This window comes from Trachurus trachurus (genome assembly GCF_905171665.1).
Source record: "Trachurus trachurus genome assembly, chromosome: 2".
Lineage (NCBI taxonomy): Eukaryota > Metazoa > Chordata > Actinopteri > Carangiformes > Carangidae > Trachurus > Trachurus trachurus.
Window position 1 is genome coordinate 12,411,227 of NC_139914.1, and position 22,480 is coordinate 12,433,706.

The 22,480-nt window shown below is 41.2% G+C and overlaps 1 protein-coding gene across 3 annotated transcripts in view; it reads right to left on the minus strand.

Annotated features, from left to right (window-relative positions):
* LOC310998620 (plakophilin-4-like) overlaps positions 1 to 22,480 on the minus strand; it is a 70,667-nt gene that overhangs the window by 12,663 nt on the left and 35,524 nt on the right. For all 3 annotated transcript variants that reach the window (XM_083988762.1, XM_083988761.1, XM_083988763.1), the window contains 4 exons: positions 11,007 to 11,177; positions 8,762 to 8,963; positions 6,685 to 6,817; positions 3,087 to 3,300 (listed from right to left, as the gene is read on the minus strand). In XM_083988762.1, coding sequence (XP_083844888.1) covers positions 3,087 to 3,300; positions 6,685 to 6,817; positions 8,762 to 8,963; positions 11,007 to 11,177 — 720 coding nt within the window. The remainder of the gene's footprint in view (positions 1 to 3,086; positions 3,301 to 6,684; positions 6,818 to 8,761; positions 8,964 to 11,006; positions 11,178 to 22,480) is intronic.

Below are 22,480 nucleotides of genomic sequence, written 5' to 3' on the forward strand. Positions count from 1 at the left end.
GCTCTGGTGGACAAGTTGTGACCTGCACATTCACCACGCTATGAGATAATAACAGAACGCTACGAGACAGAGTTGCTTCCGAGGCAAATGCAGAGACTGCTTGATGAAAAACTGCCCCCGACGGGAACGTGCATCAGCTGTTTTGCATGAATTTACCTCGAAAAAAACAACTGTTCTCATCTCACAGTCGACAGTTATTCCTGTTTCCCACTGAGTTGGAAGGGGCTACATCTGCTTCTGTGAATTACGGTTGTGTAAATCAGTGCGCCCTTTCCCCACACACACACACACACACACACACACATACAGCTCAATTCCTAGACCTAATGAAAGTAGGAGGATAAAAGTTTGGATGTTATTATTGAAAGAAAGTGTTTCTAATATATAATAATATACAAAGAAAAAGACAATCTGTGATTTATTTGATTCTATCTCAGAGAAAATGCAGACTATTCCTTTAAATGTTAAGTCAAGCGGTCAATGTAATCCTTGAAACTAAATTAGAAACACATTTTCATATATTAAAGCAGAAGTGAGTGATCCGGTCGTTTTCGCTAATGCTGCGTTCCAGGCAGGCTTTTGAAACCGTAAATTACAGCTTCAAGTCACAACTTACGACTTTGTAGCGTTCCAGGCAACCCACTCGTGTTTTTCCGACCTGTTTTACCTGTGAAAGTCACTATAACGGCCACTCGTAACTTCCGACCCGTGAACTCGTACCAGATCAAACTGATACAACTTCACAGGACGGAAAAACACGAGTCTACGAGTTTCCTTGAACGCACCATAACAGTCCTCGTCGCTACGTCACCACATTCACGGCGTCCCTTGGCTGCACACACAGCCCTGCATGCCGTTCTCTCTCCTCATTGGATAAAAACTGTAGGATACGATAAATGTTTTCTCCTCGGCTCAGAGCAGAGCAGAGTGACTGACAGACCCGTGTTTCAGACCAAACACTCTATGTAAGTGATTGCTGTCGGAAGATATAACTATTTAAGACTTATATTAACACAAATATATCACTTACTTCTGCTTTAATATCATAGAATTGTGGCAAATGCACTTCTGGGGAAGGGCTCTCATTTGGACCCCCCGCCCCCCTAATACCATGGTTACACCCCTGCATTATGTCTACTTTTCAGTGTTTATTGCCACTGACAATTCAAATTCTTTACTGTCATTGCATAACTATAATTCAAAACGGTCTATTTCTTTGTTTCCCCTTCTTCACACATGAAGCTTTTGTAAAATGTATCGGTATTGGTATCGGCAATCCACCTTTGGTTATACTTGGTATTGGATCAGATTGAAAATCAGTGATATCGCAAATCACTGAATGATGACCTCTCCTATGACTGCAGAGCTTTGCATGAATTAAAAAAAAGAGGGAAACATCTCTTTGTTTCAGTGTATCTGCACTTATTTGCTCCTTTAAATGTCTTCTCTCCTCTGAATACAAAGATATTTCAGCACCGATCCTTCACTCCGACTCAAACTGGGCTTGAACATGTGACCAACATGTTCAGAAATGGATATAAAGCTCTGCTGTTGCACTAAAAAAGGAAACACTTCATGCTCTCCAGGCAGAAAGGGAAGGAGCTCCTCGCCGGGGCCAAGAAGAAAAAAAAGATGCGAGGTGCTCAAGTCTTTGTGTTTTTGTTTATGCCTTATCTCTGAACAGAGATGTATTTCTGAGTGTGAAGGAGGATTCTTTATGAGAGGATTCGGTCGGTCAGAGGAACCAAACTCTTTCCGTCAGCCTCAGATCAGGATCAGGCCTCTGTCTCTCCTGTGTTGTTTCTTGTCTAACAGCTTCATATCTCCTGGTATCAAACAGTATGTGTGTGGCGTGGCTGTTTCCAAAGCACATTATCTTAGCATCTGTCCCGAGGACTGTGCCGAGATCTGCTCTGTCAACACCGCGCGCCGAGTGTTTAAGCCGCAGCCGCTCTCACCTCCCACAGAACAGCCGATACACAGATTAATACACTTCCAAGCGAGTCAGAGGCGACGCACGGCGACACTCAGCCAGAGAGCCGCCCGCCCGCCCGGCCGCCCGCCCGGCCCCCCGGCCAGGACGCCAGGACGCCAGGACGCCAGGACGCCAACCAACCTCGCTAGCAGGCAAACGCCCACACACACAACACAGCGGGCTTCTGATGTGTCACGTTTTTTGCTTTTGGTGACTGTTTTGGACAACGTGGATGCTGCTTTTAAGTGCATTTATTTAGAAATAAAAACGACGAGAATCATCCTCCACGTACTTGACATATGTATATGTATCTGTACATACATAATGTACACATACAAACTGTCTCCACTTGTCTATTATTACACTAATTCACACTGTTGTGCAGCTTTGGCAGCAGATCTCTCTCTCTGAGTTCTTTATAATTGTTTTATTTCTCTTTTCTCGGGTTTTCTCTTTGACTCTCTAGCTTAAAGGGATAGCTCAACATTTTGGCAAATTCGCCTATTGCCATAATCCCTATAGGCATAGCAGTAGGTTCATTACCTTTAATTATCGGTGCATGTTGTTTTGAGATCAGCGGGACAGAGACGTGAGCTGCTCAGTGAACACAATGGAGGTGAATGGTACAGGTCCCCTGTCCCTCAAAACTCATCAAATACACAATCCAACAACTCCTAAACACTCTGGTGGACAAGTTGTCTATGAGATTGAGTTGTTTTCGAGGCAAATGCAGCTGGGACTACATTCCAGACACGGCTGCTGGGCGGAGTGATTTCAAAAGCTCATGTAGTTCCGAATATTTGCTTCATGTGTCGTAATGTTACATAATTATACATGAGAGGTTTTGGAGTTGTTGGATTGTGTATTTGATGAGTTTGATGAGGGACAGTGGACCTGTACCATTCACCTCCATTGTGTTCACTGAGCAGCTCACGTCTCTGCCCCGCTGATCTCAAAACAACATGCACCGATAATTAAAGGTAATGAACCTACTGCTACGACTATAGGGATTATGGCAATAGGCGAATTTGCAAAAATGTTGAACTATCCCTTTAAACAATTGCAAATATCTGATGGTGATAGGAAACAGGGTGATGATGCCTGGACGTACCGGTGACCAGCTCTCGGACTTCGTTGTCGGTCGTCTTCCTGAGGAGGCGCAGCAGCGCGGGGACGCCGCCGCAGTTCCTCAGCGCCACCTTGTTGTTGTCGGTGGCTTTGCTGTACACCAGGTTCCTCAGGGCCCCGCAGGCGCTCTTCTGAACCTCCGACGCCTTGTGATCCAGCAGATCCACCAGGTGCTGGATCCCTCCCAGGTGACACACCTGCAGCGACAGAGGTGAAGCACAGAGCCAGGGCCGTTGTATAGGGGAGAAAGGTGATGATAATTCTAGGGGCCCAGCGCCCAGTGGGGCCCATAAAAAACCCCAGTAGTCTAATCTTTGTATGACTGATTTATTCTGCGTAAGACCCTGACTAATACTCATAGTACACTGTAAAAACTCAACATCTTTCCAAGAATATTTGTCTTATTTCTTGTCCAAATGCCTCATTTCTAGTCAAAACTAATCTCTTTCCACTTAAAATAAGACTCATCACCTAAAAATTAACTTGTTTTTAGATCATTTTCACTTAAATTCACAATAAATAGACAAATCTGCCAGTGAAAGTAAGTTTTTTGTGCTTGTAATAAGAAAGAAAAACTTCCTCCACTATCAGATTTTTTCTACTTATTCCAAGTGAAAATCTGCTTGAAAGAAGTAAAAAGTGTCTAAAAACAAGCTACTTTTAATATGATGTGTCTTTTTTTAAGTATAATGAGATTTGTTTTGACTAGAAATGACATTTTGACCAGAAATAAGACAAATATTCTTGCTAAGATACTTGAGTTTTTGCAGTGTAATGCTGCATTAGCATCAAAACAAAGAAGGCTAAATAAAAAACGATAATACATACGTTACAGGAACGTACATAAGGGAAAAAAAAGAAAAGTTAGGGGGAGGGGCCCACTTTAGTATTCTTTAAGGGGGCCCAGAATTCCTAGCAACGGCCCTGGCACAGAGTGGTGAGTTCCTCTTTACTGCAGAAAGTCTGACTTCATCAACGTTGCATTGAAGTTACTGAAGTCCGTGTGAAAGAATTTGCAAATCAAAGTTGTGTCTAACGACTCTTTCCTCTCAATTACTGAAGCGTTTCTGTGTGAGGAGCTTTGAGCGGGGGCTCGTCCTTCCTGGTCAGCCGCTATTGGCCGACGACCAAACGCCGCAGACAGACTGACACGCTTTCTCTCCTCCAGTTTCAGATCACAGAAAAGAAATTTAATCATGAAAGAGGAATGAAAAAAATGTGTTTTCCGTGCAGACGGAGTGAGTTTTGGATTTATGTCTTTCAAATTCAAAGGGATAAGTGTCACCGTGACAAATCGTATTTTGACTCTAATGCTTTAAATTCACAGGAGGTCACCTTCAGTGCAGTGTTCAGTTATTTTCACATTGAGAGGATCTGTTTGGAAAGACAACAAATCTCTAACATTTTGCTTTTTTTTAATCTTTTGTTCATTTACTCCTGTTTTTATTAATTATTCTACTTATTTCTGCCCTTTGTTGATCTGTTTCTTTTTCTATTATTTTAGTTTTTGACAATAGCACCTCAGCTACTGTATTGTACAAAAAATAATCTGTGTTTTTTGAGATCTTGGCTCTAAAGAAGCAGCAATTTTCAATAACAATATTTTGTGACTATGAATTTGAATGTCAAACATGTAAAAGATGAAGGTTTTAGTGAGTTTTATGATGTTTTTTGACAAAAAAAAGTCAAAATTAAATCAATTTAAAAGAAAAAACTCTGTAACTCTGAGTCGAGGTCTCAGGGGAGCAGCAGATTCTGTCTTCAAACCGTCACTGAAAACGCTGGTTTCTGGGTAAACGAGCAGGCGCGTGTCCAGGCCTCTTCAAAGGCTAATTAAAAGCTCATCACCAAACACACCAAACGGCGCTGAAATGGCTCTCGTGTGAAGCCTGCACCGTTGTGTCGTTGAGTTATTTATTGCACGGGAAGCAGAGCAAAAGAGTGAGCATGCGGCGCTCGAGCGCGTCGACAGCGCCGGCACATTTGGCACCGGCGTTACTTAAAGTTTAGTTGGAGCAGATGGCGCTTTGGCTCCGAGATTGGCAGCAAAGATCTCAACAAAAAAGAATAAAAAGAAAAAAGAAAGGGACGAATTTCAAACCCTGAAAGCTGAGAACACACTCTCAGACAGAGCCTGCAGATACAATAGGATTTGACACAGCACATTAAAAAAACATCTCCCTGTCTTCTCCGCTTTGAGGACATGCTGTTGTCTCACAGAGGAAAAACTGAATGAATGCATCTATATATTAGATATACAGCCGTGGAAAAAATGAAGAGACCACTTCAAAATTTTATTATTTTTGGGTATGTGTTGAGTAAAATGGACATTTTAGTTTTATTCTATTAACTACTGACAACATTTCTTCCAAAAATGAAATAAAATATAGTCATTTATAGCATTTATTGGCAGAAAATGACAACTTGTCAAAATAACAAAAAATATTAAGTCCTTTCAGACCTTGAATAATGCAAATAAATCATGTTCATATTCATTCCTGAACAACACAATATGAATATTTTAACTAAGGAAGAGTTTATGCAGGGCCGGTGGTCGCTGGCATAAACCCTCTATGCGGTTGTTTAGGGCCACAGCCGTTAGGTGGGGGGCCACATGATCAGAAAGGTACCGGGGTTCATCAAGTCATTTAAACATCCTGAGGTCTGCACGTGCAGCTATGAGCTTTATATGTAATGTGAAGTCAATATTCAGCTTCTTTTATCTCACATTTGAGACATTTGGTGAAAATAGAACGGCAGAATGACAACATTTGTGCTCAAAAAACAATCTTACAAAATGTCATTTTAGACTTGTTTTCTACACGTATCTATTACTGTATTCATATCCTATTTCAAGCACCAAAACAGTTCATTCTCATGACTGAAGGAATGTTTTCACAAGGGATTTGATATTTTTCAAAAAGCAGACCTCAAATTTCCAGCATTTGGCCTAAATTATTTCTTTCTACAGTGTTGTAGGACAAACTGGCCTCAGTGTGCTTACAGCGGAGGTTCTAATATTTAGACATAAAACACTTGAGTATTGTTACATCTGCAAGTATCTTAAAAAGATACATTTAAGAAAATATGTAAAAGTCTAGAAAATGGCCTCAAACCTCAGAGGCATAAACACGTCTGTATTCTGTTTTAACCAGTGATTTGGTGTTTGCGCTTAGAGTGCAGGGCCACAAACAAAAACCTTGTTTAGGGGGCCACCAACATCCTAGGGCCGGCCCTGAGTTTATGAGTTTTGTTTTGTTTTGAGTCAGTTTTGGTGGGATAACATCAATGTGGTTTTTATAATCTTCCTATAAATGATGTGGTTCAGGTTTCATAAAGTAAAATGTTGTGTTTGTGTTGGTAATTGAGTGCCATACACGTAGAGCTACGATGCTTTTTAAGGTGGTCTCTCTCTTTAATTTTTCATTTTCCCGCGGCTGTATCCTGATATCCCACTGCAGCACTTGGCAGCAGCTTCCTCCAGCTGAGTGATGGAGTCACGACGGTGACGCCCATCGTGTTATTTTTATCCAGGCGGCAGCGCGGCGCGGCGGCGTGCAGCGTGCAGCCAGTCACCTTACCTCCACCTTGACCCTGTTGTCCCCGTAACACAGGTGCTGCAGGTAGGCGGCGGCGTTGGCCTGCACCGAGGGGAAGTGATGCTGCAGCATGTGGATGACCTCTGGCAGCTCGGGGTCACGCCAAGCAAACTCCCTGAGGGGGGGAGGAGGGGGGGGGGGGGGGGCAAAGAGAGAGCACTTCAGTCTGAGCTCATTCCTTTGGACTGGTGTGTGTGAGAAAGTATCTGCCCCCTCCCTGATTTCTTACTTTTTTGTTTGCATATTTGTCAGTTAAATGTTTTTATTGCCTTACTGTGTTTTTATTGAGTGTATGTAAAGTGATGAGCCCTGTCAAAGACACATTTCTGCTATCTATCTATCTATCTATCTATCTATCTATCTATCTATCTATCTATCTATCTATCTATCTATCTATCTATCTATCTATCTATCTATCTATCTATCTATCTATCTATCTATCATAAAACAAATTTTGAAATTAGAAGATACAGTGTATCACTTTTTTTTTAAATCATATTTTATCCTTACAATATGTTCTTTTAATCTGCCCATGATGTTATCTGTGTATTGTGTTTGTGCATCTTCCTGGCTGAAAACCCATTTTCCCTGTTTTGGGACAATAAAGATACTTTGACTTTTTGAAACCCAAATAAAAAATGCAGTTTATGATTTTTTTTTATGATGATTTCATTTATTAAGGCAAAAAAAGCTATCCAAACCTACCTTGCCCCCCCTTGTTAAATCATTAAATCGTTCAATTTCACTATCCACATCCAGGCCTTCTTCACATAGGGCCAGGTAGGTTTGGATATCTTTTTTCCCTTAATAAATGTACTTAAGTTATTTTTTGTCCAATATTAAAATTTGTGATGATCTAAAACATTTAAAGGTGCAGTGTGTAAAAATTAACCAGGTTTATTGGCAACATCTGAATATACTACCCATGAATATGTTAGTATAAGTGTATAATAGCTATAAAATAAAAATTGTTTGGTTTTCCTAGCCTTATCATTCTTCTTTTATATATACATACAGCATAGCAAGGGTCTCGCTTTAGAGAGTGTCGCCATCTTGCGCCGCCATGTTTGTACGGCAGCCTGAATGGAAAATCCAGCCAATCAGAGTAATCCCAGTGTCCCAGTCGTGGTAAACAAGTTATTTTGCCCTCAGAGCAGGGCCGTATATAGGGGAGAAAGGTGATGATAATTCTAGGGGCCCAGCACCCAGTGGGGCCCATAAAAAACCCCAGTAGTCTAATCTTTGTATGACTGATATATTCTGCGTAAGACCCTGACTAATACTCATAGTACACTGTAAAAACTCAACATCTTTCCAAGAATATTTGTCTTATTTCTTGTCCAAATGTCTCATTTCTAGTCAAAACTAATCTCTTTCCACTTAAAATAAGACTCATTACCTAAAAATCAACTTGTTTTTAGATAATTTTCACTTAAATTCACAATAAATAGAAAAATCTGCCAGTGAAAGTAAGTTTTTTGTGCTTGTAATAAGGAAGAAAAACTTGCTCCACTATCAGATTTTTTCTACTTATTCCAAGTGAAAATCTGCTTGAAAGAAGTAAAAAGTGTCTAAAAACAAGCTACTTTTAATATGATGTGTCTTATTTTAAGTATAATGAGATTTGTTTTGACTAGAAATTACATTTTGACTAGAAATAAGACAAATATTCTTGCTAAGATACTTGAGTTTTTGCAGTGTAATGCTGCATTAGCATCAAAACAAAGAAGGCTAAATAAAAAACGATAATACATACGTAGTCTAAGAAAAAAAAAGGAAAAGTTAGGGGGAGGGGCCCACTTTAGTATTCTTTAAGGGGGCCCAGAATTCCTAGCAACGGCCCTGCCTCAGAGGCCACTGTCACTTTGCTGACGGGAGGGGTGAGTGCGAGTGAGTGAGTGAGTGCTGCCAACTAGAATCTGAATGCTAGATGTCACAGTTTTACCCCGATTTTACACACTGGACCTTTAAGTGTGACAAATATGCAAAAAAGGAAGGAAATACTTTCTCACTGCACTGTATATGTACTATATATGTATGTGTGTGTGTGTGTGAGTACCTGGGGTCCTTGTGTATGCTCTCGATGGACGGGGTGCGTGTGACCACCCGGTCCACCAGCCCCGAGTGGCGGTGGGAGAAGACGGGCTCTCCGGAGACCCTGTAGGAGTCCACGTAGAGCGCCGCCGTGCTCAGCCCGTAGCTGCTTCTTTGGTATGGCAGCGTGCCGCAATGGCTTGTGGTCCGAGGGAGAGTCCCCATACCTCCAGAATAAAAATAAATCATCATATGAGTTTGAGAATATTTAATCAGAGACGCATCCGATCCGATCCAAGGTCTGTTAAAAGAGAAACTAATATTATGTTACATGAGTGATTAAACATGCAGCTCTCAGCTCTCTGGCGGGCCAAACCTGCTTAAATCTGGACTAAACGAAACTAAAATGGCTCCTCAGATCCTCTGCTATCGAAACTCCGCAGAGCTTTCAGCCCGAAATGATTCTGCAAAGGCTTCAATTAAGAAGCGGCGGAGTACATGAAAGGTTTCAGCCTAATTAAGCTCTGACCTCGGGGAGTGATAATAACAACACTTCCTGTCCCTGTGAACCCTGATTTCCTCCGCTGATTTTTTTTTAAGGGAAATAATCTCCAAAGTAAAATGTGAAACCGAGCCCGGGCTCCTCGACCTGGGGACCGGGGCTCCTCGGGTAGGAGGGGGGGTAGAGGGTCGCTGCCGTGGAGAATTGGGCTGTTTGAGTAATTCTCTGTGATGAAAATGAGGCATGTGGGGAAATGTGCACAGTCATTTCACTGCAAAAACTCTAAATCTTTCAAAGAATATTTGTCTTATTTCTTGTCAAAATGTCTAATTTCTAGTCAAAACTAATCTCTTTTCACTTAGAATAAGACTCATCACCTAAAAATGAACTTGTTTTTAGATCATTTTCATTTTTTTCTAACAAATTTTCACTTGAAATAAGTAGAAAAATCTGCCAATGAAAGCAAGTTTGTTGTGCTTGTTATAAGAAAGAAAAACTTGATCCACCATCAGATTTTTCTACTTATTTCAAGTGAAAATCTGCTTGAAAGAAGTAAAAAGTGTCTAAAACAAGCTACTTTTTAACGTGATGAGTCTTATTTTAAGTAGAATGAGATTTGTTTTGACTAGAAATGACATTTTGACCAGAAATAAGACAAATATTCTTGGTAAGATTTTGAGTTTTTGCAGTGTTATTATAATTATTTGCTCTGCTATTACTGCCCATAACCTCCACCAAGAACCAATAATGTCTTATTGTTGAAAGACTCGAACTACTGTAAAAAATCACTGTCTTTCTGTTAGAGGGGTTAAAGCAGATATCAGTGGAATGTTTTTGTTAATATAAGTCCTAAATAGTCCTATTTTCCGTCAGCAATCACTTACATGAAGTATTTCAGCCTAAACACGAGTCTCTCCGTCACTCTGCTCTGCTGTAACCCGAGGAGAAAATTTTCCTTGTGGGATACAAGTGTTATCCAATGAGGAGAGAGAACGGCATGAAGGGCTGTGTGTGCAGCCAAGGGATGCGCGTGAATGTGGTGACGTAGCACGAGGACCAATTGATGCCTGACAAGGGCGGGGGCTGCTAACTCATGGTGCGTTCAAAGAAACTCGTACTTTGTGTTTTTCCTTCCTGTGAAGTCATACCAGTTCGATCTGGTACGAGTTCACGGGTCGGAAGTTACGAGTGGCCGTTATAGGGAACTTTCACAGACAACAGGATGGTAAAAACACGAGCTACGGGTTACCTGGAACGCTACCAAGTCGTAGTTGTGACTTGAAGCTGTAACTTACGGTTTCAAAAGCCTGCCTTGAACGCAGCATTAGCCGAAACGGCCGTGAAGCTGATATCTGCTTTAACATCTGGAATAATTATCCTGAAAATATTAAACTATGCTACTATGTACTCTAGTCAGCTTTAAAAGACTTTATAAGAACAACATCATTTCTCGTTACAGTATGGGAAATTAAGCTCAATGATTTTTTGGGTTATGCGCTGTGTATGTACTATTCTTTATTTTGTTGTGATCAGAAATCTAAGTGTACTGACTAATTTCAAATGTATGTGATCTGATCCTTTTGTATTAATGCGTATAATATTTTAATTTTTTAAGGTAAAAGGGGTAGGGGTATATAAGCTTTGGCTTCAACCTACACCCTTTCGGTTATATAAGCTTGATATATACCGAAATAAATACATTCATTCATTATTGTTGAAAAAAAGACTGCATGAAATAAGATTAGCTGCACTTTCCCCATTGCTGTACCTGTGTTTGACCTGTAGAGGGTGCCCTGGGGGTCGTGGGTGGGGCTGTGGTAGAGCGGGCTGTGGAAGGATCGCTCGTCGAAAACGGGCGTCATGTGGCAGTCCGGGGACAGCGCCGCCCTCAGCTCCGGGTCGATCTGCCCCGCGTGACCGGCGTATGAGCTGTGGAGCCCTGCAGGTGCCAGAGAGGAACCAAAACATTCAAAAATATGAGTGAAAAGGAGATATTAGTGTGGACGTATTGTGAAAAACTAGAATATACTGCAGTTTCAGGCTTATAAGCATGAATATATTAATAAAAACCACCATGACCTTCAATTATTCTCTTGTTTATCCAAACGTATGAACTCCAAGTCAACATTTATGTCATTTATTTGCTCTGCACATAACAAGCGTTCATAATAGTCCCAGATTATGTGCTTAATTAAATTGTTAAAGAAAACCTGCACCTGAATAATCAGCAGAAAATGGATAAATGGATAATTGGATTAACCAGTTGAAAAACAACCTATTTGTTCAGAGCTCTGCTACTGGAGATATGTGCTGGCACACACACACACACACACACACATGCACGCCTCACTGTGACTCAATAACCAACGGACTGGTGGTGCAATTATTAAGCATTAACGACGGAGAGCAGCATAGGAACAGAATCTACACAGCCGAGCCTCTTCCCTGCTCGTCATGGTGCTAAATCACATGTGCATCTCATTGCAGAGCCGAGGCCGTGCAGGATGGAGATGCTGCCAAACACCCAGGGTTTTTTTTTTTCCCACAATGCCGACTCATCCCAACTGTTGTGTTGTTGCGCTTCTAAAATGCATGAAGACTCTGGTCATTCAGCAGGCCGCCGCTGCAGGCGCCGTCATCAGCAAGTCAAACAAGCCGAGCAGAGGGTTTTTCCATCCTCCAATCTCAGAGCACATCAGTTCACAAAGCGCTCCAATTATAAAGAGGCTTTAGGGCAGGAGGGGTGGGGTGTGTGTGTGTGTGTGTGTGTGGATCAGTCTAACAGCTGAAGCACACAATTTGTACTTAAAGCTGGAGACGATGCAGTTTTTTTTTTTTTACTCTTTCCTTCGTTTCCATTTTGTTGCAAACGAGGTTTAAACTCTGCTCTCTTATCGCCAACAGTAAAAGTAAAAACATGTCACTTGTTGCCACTCGATCTCATTGAATCTGGACCCGAGTGTCTCTATGGAGGACACAAACCAAAACTGGGTAACACTTTATAATAACTACACACTATTAAGCATTAGTTAAGCTTTAAATACTGAATTCATCATTAAAACACATGAATACTCATTAATATGTAGTTCATAAACACAGCTAAAAACGTTTTACTCATCATTCATAACCACTAATTGTATTTATAAACTACATACTAATGAGAATTCATGCGTTATAAATGAACAATTCAGTATTTATTAACGCTTAAAGGGATAGTTCAACATTTTGGCAAATTGGCCCATTGCCATAATCCCTATAGTGTTAGGAGTAGGTTTGTTACCTACTGCAAGCTACTTTTAGAACGGCGGAGCAGAGCCGTGAGCTGCTCAGAGCTACGCTATGGAGGCTAATGTAATTTCTTGGTTTCCCTCATCAAACTCATCAAATACACAATCCAACAACTCCAAAATGCTCTGGTGGACAAGTTGTGACCTGCACATTCACCACGCTATGAGATAATAATGGAACGTTACGAAACGGAGCCATTTTAGAGGGAAATACAGAGACTGCTTGCTGAAAAACTGTCCCTGAAGGCAACGCGCATCAGCAGTTTTGCATGAATTTCCCTCTAAAACAACTCTGTGTGGTAACGTTGTGTTATTATCTCATAGCGTGGTGAATGTGCAGGTCACAACTTGTCCACCAGAGCGTTGTGGAGTTGTTGGATTGTGTATTTGATGAGTTTGATGAGGGAAACCAAGAAATTCCATGAGCCTCCATAGCATAGCCCTGAGCAGCTCGCGGCTCTGCTCCGCCGTTCTAAAAATAGCTTGCACCGACAATTAAAGGTAACAAACCTACTGCTATGACTATAGGGATTATGGCAATGGGCCAATTTGCCAAAATGTTGAACTATCCCTTTAACTAATGCTTAATAGGGTGTATTTATGATAAAGTGTTAGAATGTCAGAGATTAATTTGGGTTTTGATCAAACTCGGAAGCTGAATTAAACTAAACACAATTTATCTATTTTTTACTTTTCACTATTTGAACCTTACAGTATTTATACTTTTGTTTTGTAACATCCAAGCTACTTAAAGGTCCAGTGTGTAAAAATTGACAAGGTTTATTGGCAAAATCTGAATATACTACCAAGGCCGTAGCCAGGATTTTTGAAATACTGAGGTCATTTAGTCGTGGTGCGCGGGGGGGGGGTCAGAAATTTGGGGCAATTTTATAATAAAAGGCTTCAATCTGGTGCACTTTGACAGATAAAAACTACACACATCATATTAGATTAATCCCATATTTATGATATTATCATCAAGTGATCATCCAGAGAAGACCCAACTTCACTGAATTCTGATGAGAACACACCATCATCACAATTACAAACAGGAGACTAGCTCCTCACACTCGTAGCAGCCACAGAGTAGCAAAAATATTATATGATAAAGTTACATTCCAGCTCGAAAAGTCTGAAATGCAATGTGATGGTCCTGGTTGTTAACATAAAGATGAACAGGTTTCTAGGGTGAAGTGTGCACTCTTTTTTACCATAGCTATAGCCTACTATTTTTGGGGTGACTTCCTTCTGGAGAGTCAGCTGTGTTCCTCACTTTGAAACAGGCCCAGGAAGTTTGTTTGCTTTTCCTTATACAGTAGCTACCACAAACATACATCTGACTGCTCCTTGTTGCAGCAAATTTTGGTTTGTGTTATAATTGGTTATTCACGTTGTTTAGCTATGTAGTATTTCACATTTTTATGCATATTTTTTATTAGTACAATATTGGTGTCAAACTTAATTTTGGTTGTATGGTCTTCTTTGAATGCAAAAATATGAAGAGGTCTATAGGTGAAATCAAAATGAGCCAAAAACAGTTGTATTTGGATGGATTGAATATTATGACACAGGCTATTAGTGAAATATAATTAGTTTTCCAAAGGTCAAATTCCACCTGGACATACGTATCTCTGATAATAAAACTGCTGCAAAATTGCTCAAGTTCATTTTTTTTAGCATCTACTTTTACACAATTAGCCTACACATTACTTATTCATTTGCCTGATATCCCATGGTTCAAAGGTAGATTTTACTGTTTTTTTTTGTTAGTTTTTATACTAGGCAGAGATGAAAAATTTACATTTTCTACTGTAGCCTACTCCAGACATGTCTGTAGTAATCTCACAGGTATCTTAGCTCTCTTTAAATAAATAAATAAATAAATAAAAAAGACTGAAATAAAACTAATGGTTGCCTAAAAATTTTACACCAAATCTGTCCAAAATTTCACAGTCTTTGTTGTTTGTGAAATTTTGTGCTCCTGCACCATTATGCTCACATCTTGTGCATCTCCTGGGGGCTAAGCCCCCCCTGTCCTTAAAACTTAGTGACGCCCCTGTCTGTAAACATAAAATGTATCATGTCACTGTGCTTTTCACATAAAGTTGATGGAAGAATGGACAGTGCAGTAGATGCCCCTTCAGTAGCCTATAGTATCTGCAGGAAAGAGGTCTCTGCTCTCCCCCACTTAGCTCAACTAGTGCATAGTGCAGGACACAGACAGTAAATGGCGCTGAATTGACCCTATTAAACAGCTGTTTTCTCCGCATACATGAGGTCCCGTCCCGAAATAATACAGCGGTTCAAGTGCACGTATGTGCGAAACTTTTACAGTGTAACAACTGGTTGGAAAAAGCAGTTTATCTAGAGCCAACCGACTCACTCAGTAGCCTTCTCCTCCATGCACGCAGGCTCCGCTGTATCACTCGCTTTTTCCGAATTAATCGCCCTTTTTCCCGCGACCAGTAAACAAACACCAGCGTACTCAGTAACTCAGCTGCGTGAGGGCGTCAATAAACAAGAGCATTATAGGCCTACCGGAATTGTTGTTTGGAGAGCAGGGATGCAAACGGGTCAGGACCAAAAAAGAGAGGAATTGTCGTGGGGGGGAGGGGGGGGGGGGGGGGCCCCCCATTAACAATATCACAGAAAAGTCTATTTCCAGTAGTTCAACCCCAACCAAGTATTGAGTGCATATAGATGGACAGTTTTCAGAAGGCCAACATTTCTATATTAAAAATGCTTTAAAAAAATAAAAACCATTGCAATATTTCAATTTTGGAGATACTGATTTTTAGGTCTTCACTGAATGTTAGTCATAATTATTACTATTAAAATAAACTGAAGAAATAAAGACATGGGATTTAACATCCCATTCAGTGTGTAATGGACATATAGGCCTATATAATGTGTTAGTTTCACTTTAATTGAACACATTCTACATCGCGGAGGCGACGTCTCTCCTTCACCTCTGAAACGGGGCAGAGCTCCGTGGGAGACACCTGCCTGACACAGCAACGGACATGCACGGGGGGGAAACGGCGGCGCCGTCGCACCGAATGCACGCGGATACGCGCCGCTTTGGGTACCGAGCGCGCACGTCGCGTCTACATTGGAGGTGAATAGGAAGGCTCTGGGACTGATTGACTGTGGACCACCACCAGTCTGATCAGGTCCATCACAGCACAGCAGCTGCAGCTCTGCCCCGCTGTCACATGACGCATATCAGCGCGATCTGTTTACATTAAACCGACATCAGGAGAATAATGAGAATTATGATTAAAAAATATATATATTTGTTTCGAATTTTGGCCCCTGGATCATGATTTTTTTGGGCGCATTCTTGGTAAAAAAAAAAAAAAATCCTCTAAAAAAAAGACAGTTGGGATGCATAATGTGTCTCATAACAGTATACTGTGCGTCGTTACCATGGTTGGTGAGAGCAGAAATGTTGTTGTAGGCCTGTGCATATTCTCATTTGTCCAGGTCATAGTATTTCAAAGGAGGTTAAATCGAAAGCAACTGGACTTATACTGAGTCTCCACACCAGATAGTTGGACCAGTCCCAGCCTGGTCAGATGCTACATGAACTGATGAAGCCTCTTGGATGAGAGGTGAAACGTCTTCCTAGACTTTTTTTTCAAAGGAGGTTAAATCGAAAGCAACTGGACTTAGTTATAATAAGTAAATAACTAAGTCCAGTTGCTTTCGATTTAACCTCCTTTGAAAAAAAAAAAAAAAAATTGTTGTAGTGAAAATAGGCGGGCTCGTGAATTTTTTTTGAAACGAGTGAAAACGAGCGCTAATTCGCTTATCTCGCGTATCTCGCGTTTGGTTGCGCGTAAAAGCTCGCGCGAAAAAAAAGCGTTCCTCGTGTTTGAGTGGGAAGCCCCTTTGGGTCTTCCCACCAAACACGATGAAATAGACGAAGACGCGAGGGTCCCGTCGCCATAAAAGAATCGGGTGTATTGCGTCGCAAAAAAAAAAAGTCGCGTCTACCGCGTCTCGCGCCTAATCGCGTCTTTGCGTCACGGCCTTTTACACCGCGGACGTAACGAATAAACGGTGACGGTGTGAACCAACAACATAGAACAGGACCAGACGTGGCGTTGTTTCCTCTTTTCACCGACAGCTCCACTCTCCCTTACTTACACTAACTACTGTTATTGTTGAGGCCAGAGGATTGTGGTATTTGTAGTTTTTGACCAATCGCAGGTTGTGCTCTTTCTTTTTTGTGATTTTCCTGGTTCACACATGTTTTTTTTTTTTTAGGGGCAAATGCGAGCAAAATGCTCGCCCATGGTGGGCATACGAAAATTTAAGAGCTGTCTTATTTAAGTCTTGAACACAATAATTCAACAAATTTAAGACATTTTAAGGCCTAAAAGTGTGTAATGGACATATAGGCCTATATAATGTGCTATAACCAGAGACAACCATGAATGAGTTCGCCTCAGTTTCACGTGATTGTCACTGTCAGCCTGTTAGAAAAACATTTTACTGACCCCAGCTGAGACCCCCCCCCCCCCCAGCTGAGACGCTGAGACCCCCCCCCCCCCCCCCCCAAAAACAAAAACTCTTCGGATCTGAACGATTCACACAAGTCACCTAATTGGTCATGAAAAAAGCGAGTTTCGCTTTTCGGCGCGCTGTTTGCATCCCTGGGAGAGGAGTCACCCAGTCACCTTCCATCTGTCCTCCCTAATACTTTCACCGCACATTTTTTATTGTTTTTTTTTTTTTTTTTTTCATTCATTAGGCCGAAAAAAATACCGAGGTCATGACCTCGGTGTCCTCAATGGTAGCTACGGCCTTGTATACTACCCTTGAATATATTTGTATAAGTGTATAATCGCTATAAAATAAAGTTTGTTTGGTGTTCATAGCCTTATAATTCTTTTATATATACATCTTGCTTTAGAGAGTGTGGCCATCTTGCGCCGCCATGTTTGTACGGTAAATCCAGCCAGTCAGAGAGCGCGTTTCAAGAGTTTCAAGAGTTTCAAGAGTTTCGAAGAAGGCGGGAGGAAAGAAGAAGACATATTGTAAAGTGGTTCAGTTTTTGTCTTTGGAGGCTTTGGGGCCTTTGGATGACGCTGCATTTAAAAAAACAAACACACAAAAAAAACCTCAACCAATTCCAGGAAAAAAAAAAAAGAAAAAAAAAAGCTCATCTCTCAGCTTACGTTTGTCTTTTGACCGCTCACCAGGTTTCACTACCGAAGCTACGGGTGCTGCTGATCAGTAATAGCCTAATCTTGTATATCCATCTATTGCTTATCTCCCTCATGTAATCTGGGATTATGCTGGATCTGCGGGATAACTGGGAATAAGGACTTAGGCGACGTATTAGGCCACTTAGCAGCACTGCAGGATGAAAAATCACTCAACTATGGAAGAGGAGGCATTTTATTTAGTTCACTGACTCTGCCTCCCACACACACACACACACTCCTTACACCATGCTTCTCTCACACATGCACAAACACAACAACAGCATGACACAAAAGGTGCATAAATGCATATGCTCATCTCTGACACACACACAAACACACAGAGAGAGAGACACACAGGGACACGTGTCACATGGAAACGGACTGAATTAAAGCGTGCAGAGTTATCGCAGCATAATAAAGCCTTCCAGTGCCGTCAGCTGATAATCACATGCTGATGCTTCGCGGGGGCTTTGTGATAGAAACACCCCTATATGGGTCAGTGGGAGCGGCTTAGCGGAGTGACAGAGGGCAGGACGGAGGAATAAATCTGTGTCGCTGCAGCATCAGCAGCACTTCCACGACAGTAAATCCTCCACCAGCACCGAGCGGCGAAGGGAAGGGAAGGGAGGGGGGGGTTGATTTGATTTGATGACCATGAGCCTGAGGAGACGTTTGCAAGAAGGAAAAAGGTGAAAACGCCCTTAAGACAACGTTTTACTTTTAAAACATCCAGTTCAAAGCTCCACACAATGAAAGTTTTCTGGTTTGAGATTCAGAAAGCGAAGTGTAAGCCAGGCTCAGGCAGCAGCGGCACAGGAATAATCCTCCTCTCAAGTTTCTGAGCAAGCCCTCAGCCGTCTTAGCCAATCAATGAAGCACAAAGTCAACGCTTTGATCTCCGGGGGTGTCAGTCAGTCATCTCATCATTATCATCGTCGTCCGTCGTCTTCCTCCTCGTCAGGTCATTGTAATGCACTTCAGGTTTTTTGACGCTGCCGCTGCTGCTGCTGCTGCCTTCGCTGCACAAGTCAGAGAGGTGATGAGGGGATTAATCATCTGCCAGATCATTCTGATAACTAATGGAACGTTTTTATCCTTTATTGATCTTAATTTTGTGCCTAAATGAAGATCGTAACTGAATAAGTAAATGTGGAAGAACTGTTTCCACGTCTCTGAGGAGCATCTGCCGAACTTCATTCAAGAATTTCTTTACAGTTTTTCTCGATTGCTAAGACACATTTCTCGAAAGCTGCTCTCCTTTTCTCTAAACTGTGAACACAAACTCCAATTTTCAAGCTACATTCACAAAACCTCAGACTCTTCTTGCAAAACCAAACTTTCACCTCAAAACAGTTCAATCTGGTGCCCAAAACTGAACCTTGTTGTCAAATCGTGCCCCGAGTCAATCAAAATTAAAAGCACAACTGAGCAGCAACTAAACACGACATAGAAAAATAGAAAACACAACGCTCAGCACATGAAGCTGTAGAAATAAATGTTTCTTGTTCACTGTAGCTAAATGCATGTTGCAAAACAAAAAACCTGAGCATTTAGCACTTCTCTCCTTCCCTTTCTTTCACGCTCCTTCCTCCCTCCCCACACCAATTTCATCCCCTTTTCCTGGTAAATTGTGTCTAAACAGGTGAAAAGTGCTGATGGTTTTGCCAAAAGAGCGATTGATTCAATCAGTGGGTTCAGGCAACTGAGAATTTGGTTCAGACAACAGGGTTTAGTGTTTTAGCAATTGAGAAAAACTGTAAATACAAATGAATAAATATGATAATCTGTGTGTTTTTTCATAACTCTTTGGCTGTATTGTGTGTTTAAACATCATGCTTTTGTTGATTCTACTGCATATGTTCATTTGGACCCCAGGGGGGGAGCAGCTGTTGCTACGGTAACAAGTAATTGGTATCAAAACATCCCTTTTTTTTTTTCCTGGAAATGTTTTTTTTATTCATTTCATATTGTAAAATGTTTGTTGTCGTTGTTGTCGTCTTTATCTAATAATATCTGAAACACACAAACCCTCATGGCTCTCATGGGATTTGCTGTTTTAAATATCTCACACTGGCTCCTTGTCCTGTCACCGGTTGTGCACAACTGTCCTGATATATTCCCTGTCATGCATTATGCAATATTAACTGCTTATAATAAAAATACTAATAATCAGGTGACATTTTTGTCCACCTTTTTAACAACCTAAAAATGGCATACATTCATATTTTTTTCCCATTTTTTTTTTCATAAATATTTTTTTCCACTTCAGTTCTGCTCAAAACTACCACGTTTTCAATTATTTAATTTTTTTTAACACTTGAGATGCCAATCCGAACCTTTTGAGTGCAAATTTCAACACTTTAGGTGCCAGTATCTTCAATATATGCAATGTGAGGTGAAGTATTTTAGGCTGAGTTATTGCAGCCTGAGATGATCTATGATGAGCAGCAAAATCAGTTTTTAAAGCTTTGTAGTTTTTCTGCTACGGCAGATTAAAGAAAAAGCTTCCATAGACTTCCATTATGATACATTTGCATTAGAATGTATGGGAGATTAGCATACATACACATGCATGCACACACACGCGCACATAAATGCACACACACACACACACGTATACATGCACACACACTCTCACACATACACGCACGCCCACACGCACACGCGCACACACACACACACACACACACACACACACACACACACACACACACACACACACACACACACACACACAAACACACACGTGCACAACTGTCCTGATATATTCCCTGTCATGCATTATGCATTATTAACTGCTTATAATAAAAATACTAATAATCAGCTGACATGTTTCAATGCAAATTAGACAGTATGGTTGTGAAGTATCAGGCTGACACCTTCCTGCAGAGCAAACAGACGCCTCTTTGGAGGGAAACTCTGAGCTGATCCCGATACAGCAGCTCAGAGTGAGCACGGAGCTGCAGGTGTTGTTATGAATGATAGAAATCCACTGAGTGAAACACTTATTAGGAGAAATGTGTTTGTTGATGGAGTGAGTCTCCCTGCAGGAAAAAAAAAAAGCCCCCGCGGCTCGCAGCTCGTTAGGCCGATCGGATTCACCTGGAGGTTTGGTTAGGTGGCGGGAGAGCAGCTGCTGCGGTAACTACGGAGACCATGCGGCATTGTTCTAATCAAGTATGAGCTTTATACTGAAACACATACAGCAAACAACATGAATGAAGTCAATAACAGGTCTGGTTTTCAACAGAAATTAAATGATAGTTTCTATCAATCCAAGACAGAAGAGGCAGGATATTGTTGAGAAAGAAGGAACATGTTTTGTAAAAGGACAGTTCATTTAAAGGGATAGTTTAACATTTTGGCAAATTGGGCCATTACCATAATCCCCATAGTCTTAGGAGTAGGTTTGTTACCTACTGCAAGCTATTTTTAGAACGGCGGAGCAGAGCCGTGAGCTGCTCAGAGCTACGCTACAGAGGCTAATGGGATTTCTTGGTTTCCCCTCATCAAACTCATCAAATACACAATCCAACAACTCCACAACGCTCTGGTGGACAAGTTGTGACCTGCACATTCACCACGCTATGAGATAATAACACAACGTTACCACACAGAGTTGTTTTAGAGGCAAATTCATGCAAAACCGTTCTGTTTTTCAGCAGGCAGTCTCTGTATTTCCCTCTAAAACAACTCTGTCTTGTAACGTTGTGTTTAGGGCTGTCAAACGATTAATTTTTCTAATCGCGATTAATCGCATTTTTTCCATAGTTAACTCGCGATTAATCTCTATTAAAAATATTATATATGGCGCTTTGGACTTTCAACACTCAAAAGTGTTATAATCTCTAGACAAACAACTTTTAGACCAAACCTAGCAGGCCTACCTAATCATAACACATGATGCATTAACTCACACAGAATTGAAACGAATTGCATCCAGTGGAAATTGCCTGTTACTTTGCTACGCCTCTGCCTGGCCATGTGCATTTGTTGACAACGAAGCCGTCAAAAAATCAATACATCGCCACGTGCATTTGTTGACAACGACGCCGTCAAAAAAATCAATACATGGCCATGTGCATTTGTTTACAACAAAGCCGTCAAAAAATCAATGGATGGAGCTGTGGATATGTTAGACTGTGTATATTTGTGTAGCAACCAACTTGAAGGTGGCTTACCGCCACCTACTGGACTGGAGGTCCCACACTCCAGTCCTCCAGTCCAGCAGACAGAGGACAAAATGGGCCGCGATTAACCGCGATTAAAAAATTTAATCGCGTTAATTTTTTTAATTAATCTAATCGCGATTAACGCGTTAACTCTGACAGCCCTAGTTGTGTTATTATCTCATAGCGTGGTGAATGTGCAGGTCACAACTTGTCCACCAGAGCGTTTTGGAGTTGTTGGATTGTGTATTTTAAGGGTTTGATGAGGGAAACCAATCAATTCCACTAGCCTCCGTAGCGTAGCTCTGAGCAGCTCGTGGCTCTGCTCCGCCGTTCTAAAAATAGCTTGCACCGACAATTAAAGGTAACAAACCTACTCTTAAAACTGTAGGGATTATGGCAATGGGCCAATTTGCCAATGTTGAACTATCTCTTTAATGTAAACATCTTAATAATGTACTTCTTTGCACTAAAACAAAGGGAAAAGTTTTGAGTTCTCTTTATTTATACTGTAGGTTATTATTCTGTTATTTTTCCGGTTGCGCTGTGTGTGGCCCCCTGATCTAAAAT